This window comes from Nicotiana tomentosiformis, chromosome 3 (genome assembly GCF_000390325.3).
Source record: "Nicotiana tomentosiformis chromosome 3, ASM39032v3, whole genome shotgun sequence".
Lineage (NCBI taxonomy): Eukaryota > Viridiplantae > Streptophyta > Magnoliopsida > Solanales > Solanaceae > Nicotiana > Nicotiana tomentosiformis.
In genome coordinates this window covers 108,392,763-108,395,424 of record NC_090814.1, presented here as the reverse complement: position 1 = coordinate 108,395,424, position 2,662 = coordinate 108,392,763, and the positions used below count along the sequence as shown (strand labels likewise).

Here is a 2,662-nt window from a genome sequence, read left to right as displayed (position 1 = left end):
TAAAAATCTTCAAATACTTTAATTGAGGATTTGAAAGGCAATCCGATGTCGGAATTTAATAATTTTTATATGGTTGAACTCGTATCGAAACGAGTGTTTGTATTTCATAAAGTTTTAGGGATTCGAGATGTGGGTCCCACTATCGATTTTTGAGGTGAATTTCAGATTTTAGTTTGGAAAATTAGTAAATTCATATGGAATTAATTCCTACTATTTGTATTGAGTATACTGAATTATTTATGACTAGATTTGCAGATTTCGGACATGAATTCGCAAGGCAAAGGTTTATTGTAATCTTGAATTTGGTTGCAAAGTGAGGTAAGTGTCGTGGTTAACCTTGACTTGAGGGAATAGAACCCTTGAATTATTTGCTACGTGAATTTCATATGTAACGGTGTATAGGCAAGGCGACGAGTGCCTATACTTGTCAAATTAATTGTTTGCATAATTATTTAAAAATTATAAATTATTTTAAGACACTAATTAATTGTTATAATAATTATTTCTCTCATATTCCTTATCAATTATTAATTCTTGAATTCATGCAATAATTGTTACATGCTTATTTAATTTATGTGTCTTAATTGCTACTTGACATTTATCATATTAAATATGAAATTGCCTACTTTCTCCCTGATTTTTCACAATTAATTGCTACTTGTCATTACTTGTTTCGTGAATAAATTATAATCATTGTATGCTTTGTTGCCTAATAATTTCTTATTGAATGTGGTATTTACTGGAGTATTTTTATTACAATCAAGAGTTGTTAATTTTATATTGCTGGAGTGGGTTGCACGCTGCAACGGAAATAAAAATGAATATATATTGGGGGACCGGGTTGCACGCGGCAACGAATTTTATTTTAAGTTTATATTGTTGGAGCGGATTGCATGCCGCAATGAAAATTTATTGAAGAATTTTATTATTGGAGCGGTTTGCACGCCGCAACGAAAATTGATTGAAATAATAATTGGTTATGACTGCCGAGTTGGTTTCAACGGTTGAAATGAGTTTCATGTTTTATTTCTATTATTGTTGCTATTACTATTATTGCGTATAGGTTAATGTAAGTGACCTGTCTTAGCCTCGTCATTATTTTGTCGACGTTAGGCTCGACACTTATAGAGTACATGGGATCGGATGTACTCATACTACACTCTGCACATTTTGTGCAGATTTCGTAGTTGGTCCCAATGACGTACTGTAGATTTGCTCGGATTCAGCTACCAGTGGAGACTTGAGGTATAGCTGCACGACGTTCGCAGCTCTAAAGTCCCCTTCTACTTTATTTTAGATGTGTGCTTTCTTTCAGACAACTTTATTTTATTTAGACCCTTGTTTGTATTATTCTAGAAGCTCGTGCACTTGTGACACCAGTTCTAGGATGGTATTGAGACATCGCTATTATTATGGATTATTCACTTTATTTTAGACTTTATTTCCGAATTTGTTTCTTTGTTATTAATTAATTTTTTTAAAAAAAGTATTTTAAAATGGCTAATATTATTCTAACGTTGGCTTGCCTAGCAAGTGAAATGTTAGGCGTCATCACGGTTCCGAAGGTGGGAATTTTGGGTCGTGATATCACCCAATATTGCCAACTCATCTATCTTAACCTTGATATATGCTTCAAATGAAGCTCTTTCACATGCCCAGAACTTCTTCCTCCTTTCCTAACCTTTCCACTTTTGTTTCTAGTTGCTCCATATGTGTATTGCACATATTCTGTGATCAGCATTTGGCATCAACTCAGCCACAGATTGAACAAGTCTCTTAAGCAAAAAGAAAAAGAGTTAGCATATCAGAAACATATATAAATTTATGCATTAAGAATAAAAGGAAATATATACCTTCTGCATATCAAAAATGATGGTCAACCCTTCACCTTGGGATTCTATGAGCTGCAAATCATGCATAAGGCACCGAAAAAACCATGACCGTGTGTTCTTTGTCTCATTTTCAACCACTGCCCAAGCAACAAGGTAAACTTGGTTGTTACCATATTTGCCAATACATGATAGTAGCTCACCTCTACACACCCCCTTCAGAAAAGCTCCATCAAAGCCAATAACATTTCTACATCCTACCAACCAACCTACTTTGCAAGCATGTAGACAAATATAGATCCCCACAAATACCTCTTTACTAGGTATTATTTCCTTTGAAGTCTTTAACACAACAGTGTTGCCAGGGTTTGTAGACCTCAACATGTCAGCATAATCATATACTCTAGCAAACTCCAGCTTGTAATCACCCAGATAATTACCCATGACCTGATGTTTAGCCCTGGCATAGATGGATTTTCCCACATACACACCATACTTTATCCTAATCAAATCCTGCAACTTCCTAATCTTTATGTTAGGTTGCTTGATAATCTTGTCTTTGAAATGTTTAGCTACCCATGCTGTATTAGCCATCTTGTTTCTTGTTGCTCTGAAACACTTATGAACATGATAGTAGTTGCTGACAATGAAATTCCATGTGTGTCATTCCAAGCTTCCCAAAATATGCCATCTGCATCTTGTTGAGTTCACACATGTTGCCCTAACCCTATGTTGCTCATTAGGCCTCAACTTAATTTTGAACTCTCTTTTGTACAACATAATCTTGCAAAGTAGTTTTGAACTGTTTAACACTTTCAAAAACTATTTCCAAC

General features: G+C 34.7%; 1 protein-coding gene across 1 annotated transcript; it reads right to left on the bottom strand.

Moving 5' to 3' along the window:
* Positions 1-1,697: 1,697 nt before the first annotated feature.
* LOC138908318 (uncharacterized) lies at positions 1,698-2,423 on the bottom strand. The gene is made up of 2 exons (XM_070198976.1): positions 1,854-2,423; positions 1,698-1,775 (listed from the first exon to the last, which is right to left on the bottom strand). The coding sequence occupies exons 1-2, from the start codon at positions 2,421-2,423 to the stop codon at positions 1,698-1,700; spliced, it is 648 nt and encodes a 215-aa protein (XP_070055077.1).
* Between the last annotated feature and the right edge of the window lie 239 nt (positions 2,424-2,662).

Coding starts and splice junctions, on each gene's coding strand:
- LOC138908318 (XM_070198976.1), bottom strand. CDS start 2,423: ATGGCTAATACAGCATGGGTAGCTAAACATTTCAAAGACAAGATTATC. Junction 1,776..1,853: donor TCATTTTTGATATGCAGAAG/GTATATATTTCC, acceptor TTTTTGCTTAAG/AGACTTGTTCAATCTGTGGC.